The sequence below is a fragment of the Amborella trichopoda genome, chromosome 1, assembly GCF_054954075.1.
Source record: "Amborella trichopoda isolate Santa Cruz 75 chromosome 1, AtrichopodaSantaCruz75HAP2 v2.0, whole genome shotgun sequence".
NCBI lineage: Eukaryota > Viridiplantae > Streptophyta > Magnoliopsida > Amborellales > Amborellaceae > Amborella > Amborella trichopoda.
This window is the reverse complement of record NC_142336.1, coordinates 6,377,087-6,394,666: the sequence shown is the minus strand read 5'-3', so window position 1 is coordinate 6,394,666 and position 17,580 is coordinate 6,377,087. Positions and strand designations below refer to the sequence as shown.

General features: G+C 34.1%; 1 protein-coding gene across 30 annotated transcripts; it reads left to right on the top strand.

Moving 5' to 3' along the window:
- The first annotated feature begins 3,391 nt into the window (after positions 1–3,391).
- On the top strand, positions 3,392–12,690 carry LOC18426174 (CBL-interacting protein kinase 32). 30 transcript variants are annotated; one of them, XM_088859349.1, is made up of 16 exons: positions 3,392–3,461; positions 4,639–4,688; positions 5,390–5,586; positions 7,132–7,194; positions 8,198–8,269; positions 8,642–8,749; positions 9,094–9,174; positions 9,561–9,614; positions 9,799–9,877; positions 10,007–10,096; positions 10,414–10,536; positions 10,893–11,003; positions 11,520–11,633; positions 11,883–11,939; positions 12,185–12,259; positions 12,393–12,690. In XM_088859349.1, exons 8-16 carry the CDS (start codon positions 9,565–9,567, stop codon positions 12,471–12,473), a joined length of 780 nt encoding a protein of 259 aa, XP_088715475.1. In that variant the 5' UTR covers positions 3,392–3,461; positions 4,639–4,688; positions 5,390–5,586; positions 7,132–7,194; positions 8,198–8,269; positions 8,642–8,749; positions 9,094–9,174; positions 9,561–9,564; the 3' UTR covers positions 12,474–12,690. The 30 variants fall into 30 exon arrangements, with proteins under 30 accessions (XP_088715475.1, XP_088715431.1, XP_088715382.1 ...); XM_088859305.1 differs by having other exon boundaries at positions 10,414–10,560; XM_088859256.1 differs by having other exon boundaries at positions 9,799–9,924.
- Positions 12,691–17,580: the final 4,890 nt, after the last annotated feature.

Genomic DNA, 17,580 nt, shown 5'->3' with positions numbered 1-17,580 from the left:
AATTGTCAGTAGAAAGATTACTGTAAAAGGTATTTTCGTCTAGAAAATGCAGAAAATTAGAAAAAAAGTTGTGGGCGAGGTTTTGGGAAGGTTTTTTTTTTTAATCATGTGATGGTATGTCATGTCTTAATACTAACGCCAGACCTACGAGTTAAGCTAACAAGCCTCAGCAACGGCTTGATAGGCCCCAAGTATAGGCTATGTAGGGTGCTCACACACTATATATATATATATATATATATATATATATATATATATATATATATATATATATATGGATTATGCTAGGGTGTTTATACTATAAGACATCGTATAATTGTATTCTATAAATTTTAGACATTTATAATTATGTATAAAAATATATAATATAAAAATTTTTGGATACACCTTTTAAATAAGTTTAAAATTTAGATTTATTATTATTATTTTTATGTATAATCCGTATGGTTCTGTGTGTGTTCCTCCATATAAATCCCGGGACCAAGTTTGGTCGCCGTCCGGGTCCCGGGAAGAAAAAGACCCACAAAAAAAAGCATGAAAGATTTGGATATGGATAATTAACAAGACGTTAGAAGAAATCATGATTTTTTGCCGGCCTACCAAAAGAGAATAATTTTGTTTATTTATTATTTTGAAAGGAAACATTGGGCGTAGTTTTGAAATTTCTACAAAATGAGAGGTACATAAAGTGTACGGCACTATAGACAAATGACGAATATTGCAAAACGTAAGCATATTCCAGATATGTGCGCACAAATGACGAAAACACCCTGGACTTAATCAACCAAACCGACGAAGGAAAAGTTTATATAGAGACTCTAAACAATTAAATTAGAGCCTATATAAAAAATTTCGGTTATTTTGATGTTTAAATGTAAACATCAAGATATATGGACATGAGAAAAAAATAGATTTCAAGTTTTGAAAATAGTGTATTTTGTAACATATTTTTGAACCGTCAATTTTAAAGATTTTCAAGTTTTCATAAATCTGTCAATCTATACTATTTTTGAAGCTTTGAAATTTTTTTAAAAAATAAAAATATATTTTAAAGCTATCACAAAGATTTCCAATATTAAAACCACATTTCTCGATACTATTTGAAGGTAGGTTCTAATTTGATTGCTTAGAACCTGAGCTTTATACAAACCGCACCCTTTTATGAAAGCATTCTCAGCCCCTGGATTCCCTCCGGCTCATTTGTGGAAGAAGTATTCAGCCCTTTTGATCGACCCTGAATTCTTAAGATCTTAAATATGACAGAGGATACTTTTTGAAAAATAAAAATAAAACAAGAGGCCTTAACATAACAAAAAGCAAGTTTCAATTATATGGTTATTGTCCAACCTACATATTCATGTCAGCACACCTCTAAAAAACTAATAAAAAATAATTTTTTTAAAAATAGAAGGTTTATTTTTTTTAGAGGTACTATTTTCTATCTTGAATTAGTTTGGTCCCCGCTAATTCCTGGTCCTATTGATGATTTTCCAATCCAGATTGTTGTGTTTCCCAAGACCATGATAAATTAACTAATTTTAATGATATATCAGTATTCTATCTAAGTACTTTTTCAATTGTTTTTAAAAAAGAGCAAGCTTTCTGTACTTTTTTCATTGTGTAAAATTTATATACTTCCCTCTATCCAACCGTCTATTCTTAATGGACGGCTAAGATGTTGTCAATCACATTTTCATGCCTCTATACTATTTTACTTTAAATTTTTTTGACATAATATTTTGACACTAGGTGTCCACTCCTATTTTAAACTCGTACCTATAAAAAATATAAAACAAATATTCTCAATGAAATAAAATGATAAGGATTTCCTTGAAAATTTCATAGGTAATTTAATCATTGTATTTTATCAAAATATTTTTGAAAAATTATTAAAAATGTACATTTATTTTTACATAATTGCGAAAAAATCCTAAACTTTCATAAACCTTATCCACATACTTTTTTTGACATTTTTTTGACCAAAATAAACATTCACAGTAATAGTATTATCGTGAAACTTTAGCATTACGGTAATTTAAGTGATGTAATGACTACCCTATTTTATACGGCATTTTAAATGCGTGATAATTCGAAGTATTTTAAATACCAAAATCGAGGAAAAAAGATGTGGACGAGGCTCATGAGAGTTGAGGTTTTTTTTTTTTTTAATTTGTCAAAAATTAAAGTATATTTCTAATAATTTTCTAATTTTTTTTTAATATTTTATTAGATGTGGCCCATTGAGATGATAACATGTACCAAATTTGACATTCATATAATATGGAAAAAAAAATGAAAATAAAAAAACTCAAAAGCATCATATCTAAATCCAAGAGTCAGTGGCTCACTTGATCTAAATTGAATGGCTGTATCGCAAGAAGTATATATATTCTATACAATAAGGGAAGCATAAAAACTTTTCCCTCTAAAAAATACCCAAATCACATGTCATTTTAGTGTCGTAGTCAAATGATGTTAATGCCTTTACGAGTTTAAATGATGTTAATGCCTTTTACGAAGTTTAAAAAACTTTACACATATCAAGTTAAAATATCTCTCCTTGAGGATTACTAATTTGCTTTTACGAGGTTTAAAAAACTTTACACAAAGTTAAAATATCTCTCCTTGTTGAGGATTACTATCGTGAATCATGGAATCATTTGCTCAAAACTTTTAAGTTTCCAAATAAAAGATTTTCTAAATTAAGTAATCTACAACTAAAAATTATTAAATTTACAACAAAAAATTATTAATTTAGCCACCTCATTGTTGAAAAATTGTGGTTAAGATTTTCTAAATTAAGTGCTCTACAACTAAAAATTATTAACTTTACAACTAAAAATTATTAATTTAGCCACCTTATTGTGGAAAATAATTTGACCAGAAGAGTCAAAATATCTACACTGCCGTATCAGGCCTATACCAAACTCGTACGAAATCAAAGTCAAATTTGTCCTCCATAAATTAATAAAATATGCGTCATTCTCGCAAATACACCTAATATTAGGGTCATTACAGTAATTTTGATTTCGAGGGCAAATTAGCCAATGTCAGTGTTATTCATACTAATTTCAAGGGGCAGATTAGTCTTTCATAGAAAACTAAATGAGGAATTAGTTCATGGGAACACACTCGAAAATTTCATCCAATATTGGGGGCAATATGGTAAATTTAACCTTTGGACAGGTGACTGATAGCGCCAATTCTGCAGTGCATTGCTCATTTCTGGGGGCGCCATGTGCATGAAAACGATCAGTGTACAGTCGAAATGACGATCTTGCCCCCTGCACCGAACAGATGGACCAGATTCTCCGACTACTGTTTTGCACCATGCATGGTTGATTGTCCTTTCTCGCTCTTTTTACACAGTGGCCCCCTTAAAATCCCCTCCGTTTTACCTTCTTGGCCAAGCCTTGCATCAGGAGCCACAGAAGAGAGGGGGAGGTTCAGTATATTATCAGGTTTTACAGTGCTATCTGGTGGTCTCAGTTTCTGATCATTTGGTTTGATTTTGAGTGGTGTTGATGGTGTTTTGAGAGTTATAAGGTGGAGTTTTGAGTTGGCTTTTTGTTTACATTGAGGATTTTTCAGAGTTTAGAGCGTTTTGAGTGTTACAAGGTGGAGCTTTGAGTGGGGTTTTTGTTTACATTGAGGTTTTTTCAGAGTTTAGAGCGCTGGGCCTGCAATTCCTTCGGGTTAAGGTGATTGGGCCGTGTTCTAAGGTGCTTTTATCTAATTTGAGAGTGATAGGAGTGAGATTTGGGGTTGAGATTGTTTTTTAAGTCAGGAATTCTTCGATTTTGCACCACTGAAGTTACACTTCTCTAGTTCTGGTAATTTTTTTTAATTTCAGGGATTTTCATTGGGATTTTATGATTTTAAGGTGGATTGTGATTGGGTTTCGGGTCCATTTTGGTGATTTTTATTGGGATTTTAAATATGTTTGAGGAACGTCGAAATTGGAGATTTCTCATGGTTTAATGCAATCAAGAATCAAGACCTCTCAGTTTTTTGTTCTTGGTTTGATATTACTGTTTTTTGCTGGGTTTATATTCAGTTCATGATTTAAATTTGGCTGTTTTTTTTTTTTTGGTGGGGATTTTTCCAAAGGGTTCCAAATTCAAAGCATTCCATTTCTACAATCCCTGGTAATTTGGTTTAAGTTTTTGGAAAAATGCATTGTGTTTATGAGTTATTAAGATGGTTTTAACTTGTTTTTGGTTTTATAATGGAGATTTCTAATGAGTTGAAGCATTCCACTCCTGGCGCTATGGTATTTTCGTTGAGTTTTTCCTGAATTGTTTTGGCTTTGATTGCTCGCTTTGGGTTTGATTGCTCGCTTTGGGTTTGATTGCTATATTTATAAAGAGAAATGCGAAGTCTTGCTGTTTGTTTCCAAATGAGAGTTTCTCAGTATTTGAATCATTCCAGTTCTTTCAGTATCTAGTTAATGACTTTAATTGGTATTCTTATTTTTTTAGTAGGTCTTTTTTTTACTGTTTTTGTTTTTTGTGGGTGTGGGCGGTTGGGGTGGGGGGTTGTGGTTAGTGTTAAACCAGAGGGTTGAGCTTGGCTTCTTGTTTTAATCATGCATTCTCAAGGCTGGTTATAACTGTTTTTCCCAAATTTTCATTTCAGTTGGATATTCTCAGGGTTCAAAGCTTTCCAGCTAGCTATATCCGCTTCTGGTAAGTGTTCTTTATTTTGACTATATTCGTTAGGTGTTTATATTAGATCTTATATTTATTTTTTACTTTGTTTTATTTTTTTAGATTGGCTTTGTTGTTCTTTATATTTCATCAAATTTTTGTATGTAATGGATCACAAAGTACAAATCTTGATTTGGTTTGTTTTAAAATGGGTCCTCACAGAATTACCTCAAAAAAAACAAAAAAAACAAAAAAATAGGTAGGTTTTACTTATTTTTCTTTACTTTTCTGGAGGAATATGTGGAAATGATTGTCTGCCTTAGCTTGCTTATAAATTTTCCGAGGGAGGATCTTTACTAAGGACTATGGAGAATTGGAAATTTTTTTCCCCTTCTTTTGTGTGTTATGTAGTCAAATCTGATATTTTCTGAGGGCAAACTGAAGGAATGATTTTTCTGTGTATTACTCTATGCTGGAGGATTTGCTATTGTTCAGATTTTAAAAAAGGAAAAAAAAAACTGTCTTTTTTCTAACTGTAGTCTTTCTGGGGCCTTTATAGGTAAGGACTTTGGTAGTATGGGGGTTCTTTCTGTACAAAATTTTCATCTTAACTTGTGCATATACTTGCTTTTTGAAACTAAACTCTATGGGATTTGGGTTGTTGAAATTCTTGTCATATGTTGTGAACCATGATTCTGAAATCTCTCTCTCTTTCCCTTTGTGTGTATGTGCATGGCCAGGCACCTAAGAAGTTTGTGAGGCAACGATGAGTATGCCTAAGGCAAAGCGGAGAGTAGGTAAATATGAATTGGGAAGGACCATTGGAGAGGGAACCTTTGCTAAGGTTAAGTTTGCGAGGAATTCTGAGACTGGGGAAGCAGTGGCCATCAAAATTCTTGATAAAGAGAAGGTTCTCAAGCACAAAATGGTTGAGCAGGTCTTATTCCGAGCACCGTTCGGTTTTTGTTGAATGTCACTTCTCGTTGAAATATACCATATTCTAAGGGAGTGAGGTATATGATAGATACCCCATAGGGGTAGCCACTGTCTATTCCTGATGATGGTTGGTGGAGATTAACTATACTCAGTGAATGTCCTTGTGTGGCTCACTATGCTTAATCTTCACCTTTCATTATCAGGAATGAAATTTTGGAGCCCCTTACCGGGATGGAAACCACACTCCAGTGAAATATGATATCCTTTTCCTTCTCTGAATCCCATTGTTCATTTCTTCTCTAGAATTTATGTACAATGTTTGTTTGTTAGAATAATCATCCTAGAAGGAAAAGCAACAAACGTACGCACACACACACACATGTCCTCTGTCCATTCCCTCAAAGAGATGGTGGAGATGCAGTGTACCTGTTAATGTCCATCATTGGGAACTACGTTTCATCTTAATCATCCATTGAAGGGAATGAATGGTGGTTGTCCAGTTTTTGTACCATAATTATAGATCAATGGCGCCTGGTTTATACTTTTGTTTAACTTTTTCCTTTTTATTGGGTGATCAGTATTTCAGTGTAGTAGGAGCCTTTTCTCTATGCAGCATTCTATGGAATTGCCTCCCAATTGGCTTTTTAGATACCAATCTGTGATCTTTTCCTTGATATTTAGATTTTAATGGGTTTTCATATTGGGATGGATTTGTTCTTATTTCCTGTATTAGGTCTTAATAACGTGATATTATTAGTTCAGTTGTGCTCCTGAAGTGCGTAATATTTTTTTGTTGTTGAAGTATTACGTACAAAGACTAAGTCTGATAATGTTATGCTAAATGGAGCAATACAATGCAATTCGGACGAGCACTATGTTGATCGCTTAGACCAACTCCGCCTTCCATAAATATCCTTGGTCAGTGAAGTTGTTGTCCACTTTTGAAGTTGGCCCTTTTTTATGTGGGAAGGGTTTCTCAACTACACCTCCAAGGATGAATTTGGAAAGTGGATGTTGGGTATGGGCAACCAAAACAATACTTTTACGAAGTATAGTATCTGATCCCGTTCTAAATTGCAGATCATTTTTGATATGCATGGGTAAGTCTTGTGGATTCTCAATGTTATTTTGTCAACTTGCTTGTGGACTTCGGTGTTACTTCAAAATTTCGTCCATATGTTACTCGTTTCCAGTGTTCAAAACTTGCCAAGTCAGACTTCGCTCAGCCAGGTCACTTGGACCCTACGAGGTGCCGAGTCATAGCAAAAATTCCTCGTGGACCAGCCGATTCTCACCGGTTCCCGGGGGTTATTTGTATTTTTTTAAAGACTTGACCGGGGCTGATTTAGACTCGGACCCTGCCCCTGAGCCCGAGTTTTACAAATATTGCTTGTTTCTTTCATCCGCATTATTTATGCTACCATCATTACTATACCTTATTGTCTGAAGGGTTTTACAAATATTGCTTGTTTCTTTACATCTGCATTATTTATTCTACCAGCATTACTATACCTTATTGTCTGAAGTGTTTCAAATACTTGTGCAGATAAAACGGGAAGTTGCGACAATGAAATTGATAAAGCATCCCAATGTTGTCTGCCTGTATGAGGTGAGTCCATTTGAAATTTCTAGAAATGTTGGCATATCTTGGAAGAAAGTAATTGCTATAAGGTCTCTTCCCAGCGGACAGTATAAATTGTTGACTGAGTGTCTAGATTATATGGTTCAATCTACATGAGTAGTGTGTTCTTTGCTGCTCGCGTCCTCCCATAGTTTTCCCTTTGTCATTGCAGCTGCCGATTGTTTTTCATAATTGTCAGATGGACATTTCCATCTGAAACATGATGACTCAACCATGTGACTTGAGCTTTTCATATAATCAATTGTCTAGGAATTTACCTTAATTAATGGTTTTCCAATAAATAACTTTTTATTCATGGTATAAACTTGTGCAATTTGATTAAAAGAGTAAAAGACCAAATATTTGTGTGGGTGTTGGGATCTATTAGTTGGTTTAACGGTTGCTGCTAAGTATTGGTGTAAACAAAAATTAGTTGGCTCAGTAATTGCTGCTAAGGATCCTTGTAAAATGCAGTGACTTTCTATGGAGCAGTAATCCAAGTTGAAGAACGAATTATTGAAAATGGAATTTAGTCATTAAATGCAGGTTTGTGCGGTGTTCTCGAGTTTGTATAGCATTCTCTTTGATCAGATGGGCATTGGCCATTCTTAACTTAATTGCTAAATATTGATGTAAAATGAACTGCTTTCTGTATGCATGTAATCACTATTGAGAGAACTTTTCAACTTAAAAAAAAAAGAATCTTTAATTACCATCTATGATTGGGCCTTCTGTGGCATCTCTTTTGTACATATGTGATTGGACCATTCAGGATATACTTATTTCCATGTTAATTCTTCGTTTTACAAGCATATAGAGGGTGTTTAACTAGTAATAAGACCCTTGGTGCAGAAAAGACTCAACATATAAGAACAAACTAAGAATTACAAATATAGCTTTCAGCATTTTCATCATGTAAATTTTCATTTTAGCAATTTAGTTTTCTAATTACTTATTTATTTTTCTTTGTGATCAACTTCTGTGCATTCAGGTTATGGGAAGCAAAACCAAAATTTTTATTGTTCTTGAGTTTGTCAATGGTGGAGAGCTTTTTGACAAAATTGTAAGTGACAGAATTTTCCCAACTTTATTCATATTATGTACATTCTCATAAAAAAAATAAAAACAGAATACACATTATGTGTTTTGATAGTGAGGCTGTACGTGCTACTCTTCTCATTATGTGGTTTGATGCTTTTAACTACCAATACATTAGGGAAGTAGACCGTAAAACCTTGCCTTTCATCTAAATGATGGATGGTGATGATGTGAGAGGGTGGGCTTGTGATTGGGTTCATGTCTTGTTCTGCATGATCTCCAACCATTACACACTCTCTCCCTCTCCCCCGAAATGAAATAATTCTCTGGACTATAGTTACTCTTCCAATGAAATGATAGTTGATGATATATGAACATGAATCTTTTGATTTGGAAGGTCAATCATGGGCGTATGAGAGAGGATGAAGCAAGAAGATACTTTCAGCAACTTATCAATGCTGTAGATTATTGCCACAGCAGAGGGGTATATCATAGAGACTTGAAGGTACATGAATTGAGTTTTTATCACGTAAATGTTCTGTGGAGGAAATATAACATCAATGGTTAGTGCATTTGGATAATCCTTGCAAGTGCTCTAGAAACTCGAATTTTTGAAATCCTTCTCTAACAACTTTCCAAAATGATTATTTTACCCTCATTTAGTACTTCAGAAAAACACTTATCTGGTAATTATTGTACTGAGGTTAAAAGTATCCAAAAGAAAAAAAAAAGGAATTATTTAGGCAGGTCTTTATGTAAAGCATCGGGAGATGCTTTCTCTGCTGTGTGTTTGGTAATTTCTTTTATATTTCTCAAAGACTATTATAATTGTCTTTGTGCTATTTGCAGCCAGAAAATTTACTTCTCGACACATATGGGAACCTCAAGGTGTCTGATTTTGGATTGAGTGCTCTTTCACGACAAGTCCGGGTAAGTATGTTTAACTTAATACATAGTATTCTGATGTTTAATATAAATGAACTTATGACTGTAAACATTTTTCTCATTGTCAATTTATTGATATGGCATTGATCCTAAGGTCATATAGGAATTATGACCTGCATGCACCACTTCCATGAAGTTCTTAAAATTCTAAGAATCTATGGAAAATGGCTGTATATAGAATACATAAAAATAGAGAACAGAAAAGGAACGAAAAAAGAAGAAGACAAAAAGCAAGTAAGTGAATCCGAGAAACAAAAAAGTGAAACAAAACTAACATAACAATGCAAACCTAGAAACAAAATAATAAAATATACTAGTCTCTCAAAGGGTATAATTTCGGATTAATTTAACTGTGTGCTGCTTCTGTGCAGGACGATGGCTTACTTCACACTACTTGTGGAACTCCAAACTATGTTGCCCCTGAGGTGTGAAGAGTGGCTTGTTTACTCACACATCTATCTGTCTATCTACTTATCCATCTAGCTATCGATATACCTGTCTGACTTTTTATTATATGGAGCATCTATCTCTGCATTTAGATAGTGAGTAGTGTTATGCCCAATGGTGAGTGAACTGAATAAATCCATGTGATTTTGTTTATGTGAACAGGTTCTTAATGATAGAGGTTATGATGGGACAACCGCGGACTTATGGTCTTGTGGGGTCATCCTGTTTGTCTTGCTTGCAGGTTACTTGCCTTTCGATGATTCTAATCTTATGAACCTTTATAAAAAAGTGAGCATTGTACCAATTTCAGTGTGGCATTTCCTTGTAGCATTTTGCTTTTGTTTATTACAAATCCATTTTGTACTCGCAGATCTCCGCTGCTGAATTTACTTGCCCATCTTGGCTTTCTTCGGGTGCGAGGAAATTGTTATGTAGAATCTTGGATCCAAGCCCAATGACTGTAAGCATGAATCCTCTGAGTTTGATGCAAGAATGAATGGTTATATTTTCTAGCCCTAGACCCATTTGTTGCATGTATCAGTAGGGAAATGTGTACTATACTACAGTGGGCCATGAAAAATCATGTTCCGTTAGGTCTCTACTGACTCATAAAATGATAGATTGTGAAGGATAGAAAGTGAGTCCCACCACTGGGAAAATGTCCTGTTCTGGTGTGTCCCATTCTCTGTTGTGGGTGCGTGCATGTGTTTGTGTGGTTGAGGAATGTGGGTTTATTTTCCTTTTCCATCCTTGTAAGTTGTCTGTTGTTTGTCACAGCGTATTACTATTTCAGAGATTTTGGAGAATGAATGGTTCAGGAAGGGGTATAAGCCTCCTGAGTTTCAGGAGGAGAACAAAATAAATTTGGACGATGTTGATGCTGTTTTCAAGGACTCTGAGGTAGGTCGAAGAAAAAGTTCCTTTGTAAGTAAACAAAAACTTCCTGTTCTTGTTTCTCCTTTTTAATTGAATGAAATCATAATTATTGATCTGAGGAAAGTACAATGTAATCTTGTGGACTACGGAAAAATACAACCCATTGGGATCATGTTTATCAATTGAAATGATGATGGAGAGTGGGACCCGAAAATGGGGTCTTGTGGTGTACTGCTAGGCCTAATCACAGTCCAATTATTTATCATTTCATTGATCGTTGATGATCCTAATGGACTATGGTGTTCTATGGTGGATTACAATATACTTATTACATACTTTATAATAATGATGATTAAATATTATATGATTTTCTTCACCAGGAGCACCATGTGACAGAAAAGACGGAATTGGAACCAGCAGCAATAAATGCATTTGAATTGATCTCTATGTCAGAGGGTCTCAATCTTGGAAACTTGTTTGAAATAGAGCAGGTAGGCCAGCCGAATTTTTTTGTCTATTCATAATTGGGTTTGGTAAACCATGCCTTAAGTGGACGACATGGAGAGAGGTAGAGGGAAGTGAGATATGTGGGGTGGGTAAACACATATCTTAAATGATGGTTACCTTAGATGCTATCCACCACCTATTTTATAAGGAAAATGCTTCTCTGTGGCATATGATAAAATTATGATGTTAATTACTCTATTCATTGTTTAGTAATGCTCAAGGCCATTGTTCTCTTCCTTTCTTGCCATTTGTTAAGGATGTGGATGATGCCCATAGTTCCTTCCAATATTTTGGCCCTAAATTTACTGATAAAAAATAATAAATAAATAAACAGAGTTAATTCTAAGTTTTGTTATGAATTTTGATACAAACTACCCATCTACTTTTGAAACACAGTATCAGGAGAGACTTTGCGCCCATTCTTGACTGTAGCTTTTGGAGACTGAGTACACCTGTTTGGGTCAGTTTCCAACTAATTTTCATTCCTTTTATGTTGGCAGGAGTTTAAGAGGGAAACTAGATTCGCGTCAAAATGTCCAGCTAGCGAAATTGTTCGTAAAATTGAAGAAGCTGCAAAGCCTCTTGGTTTTGATGTCCACAAGAAAAATTATACGGTCTGTTAATCTGCCATTCCCCCTTTCCCTGCACTCTCTCTCTCTCTCTCTCTTGCTCGCTGCATATTGGCACGTGTTTGTGTGATCTTACGTGCATGATACTTGCATGGATTTCTACACATTGTAAGCTCTTGAATGAAGTACAAACAAAATACATCTGCTGAGGGAGAATATATAAACTGAGAGAAGAAATGATTATTACTGTTGATTGATATATATACTTAAATCACACTATTCTGTGTAATTCAGATGCGACTCGAAAATGTTAAAGCGGGGAGGAAAGGCAACCTAAATGTGGCAACAGAGGTACATCTCTCTCTATCCATGTTTAAATTTTATATAAGAGGATTACTGGGTTGAAGTGTCAGTCAAGATATTTACAGAGAGATCCATTTGCAAAACAAAACTGCACCAGCCATTGTTCTTGGGACCTTTATATAGTCTTTATGCTGACAATGCTACAGTTCTTCATGTGATGTGTGTGCGTGCATGTGTTTATGTGATTTTTTTTTCTTTTTCTGAGAAATTGAAATATTTTGTTGGGTTTTCAGGTCTTCCAGGTGGCACCCTCCCTTCACATGGTGGAGGTTCGGAAGGCGAAAGGTGACACCCTAGAGTTTCACAAGGTTCGTTTCACAAAATCAACCAAAGCACAAAGAAATAAAAATTATTTTACGAGAAAAATCATATTATTTCTAGATTGGAAAATGTACATTACTGATTATTTACATTTCATTGTGTGTGTTTATTTGTTTACAGTTCTATAAGAACCTTTCAGCTGGGTTAAAGGATGTAGTGTGGAAGACAGAGGAGGACACAGAGGAAGATAATCAAGGCTGAATATTAGAGAGTAATTTTTGTCAATTATGAAAATAGAAAAAAGAAAAGAAAAGAAAAAAAAGGTGGTGTTTTTCAAATGTCTGTAATATTATTTTGTGTTTCTTTGTGAAAGCGGGTTGGTGGTCTCTGGACGTCTTTGTTTTTAGTCATGGCGTGGCCGCCTTCTTGCGTTCATGATTTTATTCATTTAATCAAAAGACCCTCTTTTCTTCTCTCATATTTCCGGTCATATAGAAAAATCGCAATCTATGAAATTTCACTTATTTTGTACCCCCTCTCCTCTGCTTTCCTTTATTATGCAACTCTCATCTTTTCATACTTCTCTCTCTTCCATTTATCTTTAAATTGTGCTCTGGTTTTGTTTCAAATCTCTCTCCTCTCTTATGCTGTCCGTTTATCTTTCAAGTGGTCTGGTTTTCTTTCTCTTGAATATTTTTCTTGGACTTTTGTTTTTTTTAAGCAAGAATATTTCTCTTGGACTTTCTCCCCCATTTTCTGACACTTCAACATTTTCTTTTTTTTTTAATTCTCATCATTCCTCATTCTTTTCAATGTATGTGGGATAAGACTTGAGGGAAGAAGATCATATAATCCATCAGTCCATTGTACTTTTTTTTTTTGACGAATGTTATGAGCTTATATTAAGAGAATGCTTAAGCAACATGAGATTACCACGGAGGAATCGAATCAGAATTAATGAAGAGAAACACCAAGCTTGGCGAGACCATCTGGTATAGGTATGGCAATAGGAGACCTGCAAACTCGAAAGAGCAGAAAGATCATAAATATTAACGAGGGTATGTAAGGGCCAAGGGATCTTAGGCCCCTGCCTGCACCATTTAACAACATTTAAAGAGTCACCCTTAATAATAAGGTTTCTAGAGAAAACCCTCTCAACAATACGTTTTAGCCCTGGTAAAAAAAGATGATATTTTAGCTTGATTTGCTGTAGTAACTCCGCAGGGACCGGCATAGGAAAAAAGAACCTGTCCCTCATGACATTTCAACGTTTCAACAGGTTTGGCTGCAGTAGCAGTAGGGATCGGCATAACAAATTAAAAAAAAAGGGGAAAATTATACAAAAACCCGAAGACTACTTTTTTATGTAACTTGTCCGCAATTTAATTTTTTCTCACTTTTTTTTTTTAAATAATTTGTCTATGCAAATACCCAGTCCGACATTAGGGCTCTGTGTCCGAAATGGGGGCTTCGTCACTGTGTAAATGTGGTCCGACATTAGGGCTCTGTATAAACTGTAGTTTGGCAGTAGGGCTTCGAAACTATGTAAAATACAGTTCGGCAGTTGTAAAGTGCAGTTTCGCAGTAGATGTTACAGGATTCGAAGGATTCGGGAAAATATAAAAGGTAGGTGTAAAAGGTAGTCTGACAGTATTCAGTTTCTGTCAGGTAGTTGTCGTCCGGTACTTGTGCGATGTGATGATGCGCTCCAGCAATGTGTTACTCGGTCTAAAAGTAAATGTTGGTCAAAATGATTTTTGTGTACAAAAAGATATTTCCATCTACAAAATAAACTTTTCAATGGGGTAAAAAATGATTTTTTTTTATTAAAGGTATTTACATAGAAAGCTTGTTTTGAAAAAAAAAAAAAAACGTAAGAAAAAGTTAGGTTGCTGTCTTCTACGGAAGGAGTCCACCAAGCCCTGTATAAGCTGACTCTCTCTTTTCACCGACCATCTCTCGCTCACAGAATATTAGAGAATAAAATGGAGGCCACGTGGGTTATTCTCCCATGTAAATCACGTGGGAGTCTAACATAATATGTCCAGACCAAAAATTTTATTCGTAAAAGGACATGGCTCCTGTGAGTTCATGAATCACCTTTTAAAAATCTATTTTTAAAATAGATTTTTTTGCTTAAGTTTTAAGGACATGTAATGTCTAACAAGGAGTTCATGAATATGAATAAATAAGTAAATTTTAAATTAAAAATAATAATTTTATTAAAAAAATATTTGAATCATTAGTTTCAATTGTTTTTATTTAGGCCATCTATTTGTATCCATCTTTAAAGATTGATGCCTTGTACCTTGAGATCGTATGTTATAAAAATGCGATCCAACGCGCATGAAACAATTTTATTTTATAAAATTGTCTCGTCTATGAGAGAGTTAAAAAATGTAGCATCTGTAAAATTGGAGCTATCTTGAGCAGTGGTTCACGTGTTGGGGTTAGAGAGAGAAAGTGTTACTTTTGTAGAGACAGATGTTACCTTTGACCAAAACTATGGAATGAAAATTAGAGATGTTATTCTTGTTTTTCGAAAAATATTAGGCGTTATTTTGAGATAATATTATTTCAAAATTTAAAGTATATCGTTTAGAGAGAGTAGTGGGTTTCTAGTCCTATATTGAAAAATATGGGAAGAATATATTATTTCAAATTTAAAAGTACATTGTTTAGAGATAGTAGTGGTTTCTAGTCCTATATTACAGAATATGGGAAGAAAGGGAAGAGAAAGTGATGTATTTAGGTCCATTTGCATATCTAGATTTTAATATAGTTTCTCTTTCAAAAGTTTTAAGATATTTTCTCTCTCTTTCTATAACTTAAAATTTGAGAAAGTTTGTCTCTAAAAATTTTCAAGTAGTTTTTCTCTCTAAAACTTTGATATAGTTTCTAATCTTTAAAATTTTAATATACTCTCTCTCTCTCTCTAAAACTTAAAATTTGAGATCATTTCTCTCTCCAAAAGTTTTGAGATATTGCTCTATAAAATTTCTTAAGTAGTACGTCTCTTTAAATTTAATGTAGTTTCTCTCTCTAAAACTTAAGATTTGAGATAGTTTCTCTATCTAAAACTTAAAAATGCCTTCTCTAAACCCATAAATTTGAGATAGTTTCTCTCTCTAGAAATTTGAGATAGTTTTTCTCTCTAAAAAATTAATGTATTTTATCTCTCTAATAATTTATGTATTTTATCTCTCTAAAAAAAATTATATACTTTATCTCTCTAAAATTTGATATAGTTTCCCTCTCTAAAATTTTAATATATTTTCTCTCCATAACATTTTAATATATCTTTGTTCTTTAATAGAAAAATAGATGGTTTCTATGAAATGTCAATTTCACCTATTTTGGTGGAATTGAGATTTTCAAAATTTCAGCTTAAAATGAGTATTTATGAATCCTATAGAAACCTTAATTCCAACAGAAATGTCAATTGTAAGCGAGCCAAAAACGATTGCCCGGCTTTTTCCAAAAAAAGTGACTCTTAAAAGTCTGAATCCAAGGATCCAAACGGGCATGTATATGGGAATGTTTGCCTATTGGGAAAAGTTCATATAAGGGTGAGGCTCAAAACAATCAAAATAAGGCACGCCTCAAAAATTTACTAGGAAATGGTGTGTTTGAGTCCTACATTGAAGAAGAGAGAGTTTGTTTAGTTGTATTTAAGAGCATGTATTCCCATGCAATATACTCTAAGCACAAATGAGAGATGAGGTACTTGTACGGCGGAGTACGCGAAGCGCATGGGCACTTGATGGCACACTTCACATTCGTATCACCCCCTCGTAGGGGAATCTAACAGTCATCTAGATTGGATGATGCATATAATCACCGTAACACTAAATGTTATATGGGGGGCCATGTAAGCGCATGTAACAACATGTAACTTGTAGCTCTTGGATATGCATATAACCACCATAACACTAAATGGGCAACCTCTTGGTGCTCTATATCAATAGTCATCTCAACTATTCTCTGCAATTCCAACAAGCAAACTAGTGAACTAATTCTCTCTACTCGATTTTTTTTTCTCTCTAAACTATCAAGACTCTAATGTCTCATGTGTGAGTTCCATGTTCGGGTCCATAGAGCTTAGAAACATCGTAAACGATCTCTTTGTTTTCTGTATCCCGATGACAAATTGTCCTTTTTATGCACGTCAAATACTATATCACATGAAGGTAAGTATCGTATTGTGATAACGCTCCTACATGCCAAAAAATAAAAAGAGTTCGAGCTTTCATTTTTACAAATCGTGTAATTTTTCTACCCCATTTCATCCAACCAAACTCTATCCGTCATAGATGACATTAGAGAGAGAAATAGGTTATGTCGATTGAGAATATTAAATGATTAGCTAAACGAAGGGAATAAGATTACGAAGACAAAGTGGGGTTCGTCTCCCATGCAAACCACGTGGGAGTCCAATAAATTATTTCCACAACAAAAATAAAATTTATAAATTTTGTACACTCTTATAGAAAGAGAAAAAGAGGGGCTAACAAAATGTTGCTTATCTACTATTGAAGCTATCCTGGGTTGTGATTCACGTGTTGGGGTTAGAGAGAGAGAGAAGAGAGAGATGTTACCTTGTAAAAAAAAAAAAAAAAAGTGAGAGAAGAGAAAGAGGGGGGCTATTTAAGTATAAACTATAAAAATATAAAAACTATGGGATCAATATTAGAGACGTCAGTAATCAGTATTGTTGTTTTTTTTTAAAATATTAGGGGTTATTTTGAAATAATATTGTCTCAAACTTTGTAAGTGTATTGTTTAGAGGGAGTAGGTCTCTAGTGCTTATATTGGAGAATATGGAAAGAATATAGGAGAGAAAATTATGTATTTATATGGTATTGTTTGTCTATTGGGAGAAGTTTATATAATGGTGAGGCTCAAAACCACTGTTAGAAAAATCGAGCAATCTAACTGCTAACCAACCGTCTAGTTAGATACTGGTCGGTTCCGATTTTGGTGATTGATTTGTATTTTTTTTTTTAAATGTATATAAATTCTCAAAATTAAACAATTTGGTTTGTAATACATTTGTTAATACTTTACATTATGGTAAAAATTTAAAATTGTTTTGGTCATTAATACTTACTTTAATTAAAAAATCGATTCGCTAAAATCCATTTTTCATTAATTTTCAACTTCATTTGAATGTGTTTTGTTTTAATCATTTATTATATGCTATTCATATTCTAGTAGATTATTTTTTTTTTATTTTTTCAACACTTTTTTGACCGCCTGGGACTTGGCCCGTTAGAACGGTTGAATCAGCCAGTTTATCGGTTAGGCTGGTTAGAATGCTTCTGGGCCCATGTCCGGTTAACCATACCGGTTCGATTTTGCGAACACT

Excerpts from the sequence above, each read along its gene's own strand:
- LOC18426174 (XM_088859249.1), top strand. The coding sequence starts at position 5,416 with ATGAGTATGCCTAAGGCAAAGCGGAGAGTAGGTAAATATGAATTGGGA. Across the intron at positions 8,270-8,641 it reads GAGAGCTTTTTGACAAAATT|GTCAATCATGGGCGTATGAG; the intron begins GTAAGTGACAGA and ends TTGATTTGGAAG. Across the intron at positions 11,004-11,519 it reads ACTTGTTTGAAATAGAGCAG|GAGTTTAAGAGGGAAACTAG; the intron begins GTAGGCCAGCCG and ends TTATGTTGGCAG.